General features: G+C 51.2%; 1 protein-coding gene across 1 annotated transcript; it reads left to right on the forward strand.

Moving 5' to 3' along the window:
* Nucleotides 1–74: 74 nt before the first annotated feature.
* Nucleotides 75–1,681, forward strand: LOC107047249 (the record flags this gene model as incomplete). The annotated part of the gene is made up of 1 exon (XM_015270001.1): nt 75–1,681. A coding segment is annotated over one exon (1,607 nt), but the record flags the coding sequence as incomplete, so codon positions are not given.
* Between the last annotated feature and the right edge of the window lie 34 nt (nt 1,682–1,715).

Raw genomic sequence — 1,715 nt, forward strand, 5'->3', positions numbered from 1 at the left:
GGGTCCACGATTTCCAGCAGCCGTCGAGACAATCACCAGAGGTCGTTACATAGATGACATCTACGGCGGAGCAGACTCACCAGCAGAACTCAAGGAGATAGTATGGCAGTTACAAGGACTTTGCCAGGCAAGAGGCTTCCCTCTCCAGAAATGGAGCAGTAATTGCCCTCAGCTCTTGCATGAGCTCGGCCTATCAACAGAGGAAGAAGTCATTCAGTTTGAAGAGTCCGTCACCAAGGTACTGGGTCTGTGTTGGCATCAGTCTTCCGACACATTCCAGTACAAATCCAGAGACTTCAAAACAGAGACGATCACCAAGAGAATTGTCTCTTCAGAGATAGCCCAGATCTTCGATCCTTTGGGATTTATCGCTCCAGTCGTCGTCCAGGGGAAAATTCTCCTTCAGGATCTCTGGAAACTCAAATGCAGTTGGGATGACCCCCTCCCCGAAGAGTACATTCACCGGTGGGAGTCATTCCGCCAGGAACTCACCGAACTAGATAAAGTTGCAGTACCCAGATGGCTCAGAATCTCACCTCAGACAAACGACATCCAATTACACGGATTCGCAGATGCCTCAACAGTAGCTATGAGTGCTGTGGTCTACATTCGCACTCAGAATCTCAACGAGCAAGCCTCCACAGTTTTGGTCTGCGCTAAGACCAAGGTAGCACCGATCAAGCGCATGACTGTTCCACGTCTGGAACTTACTGCAGCTCTCCTGTTAACTCAACTCGTAACATCAACGCAGCAGATGCTCCAGCCAGATCAGGTAGAAACTCACCTTTGGTCAGACTCTGCAGTAGCTCTCGCGAGGATCAGGAGTCCGGCCTCGAGATGGAAAGACTTCGTCCACAACAGAGTGGTAAAAATCCAGGAAACTCTCCCGAATGCCACTTGGAGACACGTCAGTGGGAAGGAGAATCCAGCCGACTGCGCCTCCAGGGGCATAACACCAAGTCAGCTAGCAGATCATCACCTCTGGTGGACAGGACCTGATTGGATAAATCAGGACCCTGAAGACTGGCCACGATCAACTATCGATGCTCCACCAATGGACATCCCAGAAGTGGCCAAAGAAGCGAAACCAGCAAAATCTCACCCAGTCGTACAGAGAATCAACGAGATTGCCGAGCTCCTCAACAGATACAGCACGATGGCAAGGCTGTTAGCAGTAACAGCGACCATCAACAGGGCTATCGACAGATTCAGGAGGCCGCCAATGCCCCCGGGATCTATCTTGACGACCAGAGATCTCAACGATGCGAGATTATTTTGGGTAAAAATAACACAACACCAGTACTTTGTTTCAGAACTCAGGGTACTTCTCAGAAATCAGCAGCTACCTAGAAATCACCAGTTAGCGAAATTCACCCCAACTCTGGACGAGGAGGGCATCATGAGACTTTGGGGACGCCTCAAGAACTCAGAACTCCATCCAGAACAGATCCACCCAATAATCTTGCCACGTCAGTCCAGATTCACCACACTCGTCATCGCAGAAGCTCACCAGAAGACCCTCCACGGAGGGACACAGCTCACCTTGGCCTACACTCGGCAACGCTATTGGATACTCGGTGGCAGGGGCACAGTCAGAGCCTATATCCTACGCTGTACTATTTGCGCCAGACACCGAGCTAGACAGGCTCAGCAACAGATGGGACAACTGCCCGCAACCAGAGTCTCACCAGCAAGAGCATTTCTCCACACGGGGG

Source organism: Diachasma alloeum, unplaced genomic scaffold, assembly GCF_001412515.2.
Source record: "Diachasma alloeum isolate Michigan unplaced genomic scaffold, Dall2.0 Dall_scaffold_34095, whole genome shotgun sequence".
In the NCBI taxonomy this organism is placed as follows: domain Eukaryota; kingdom Metazoa; phylum Arthropoda; class Insecta; order Hymenoptera; family Braconidae; genus Diachasma; species Diachasma alloeum.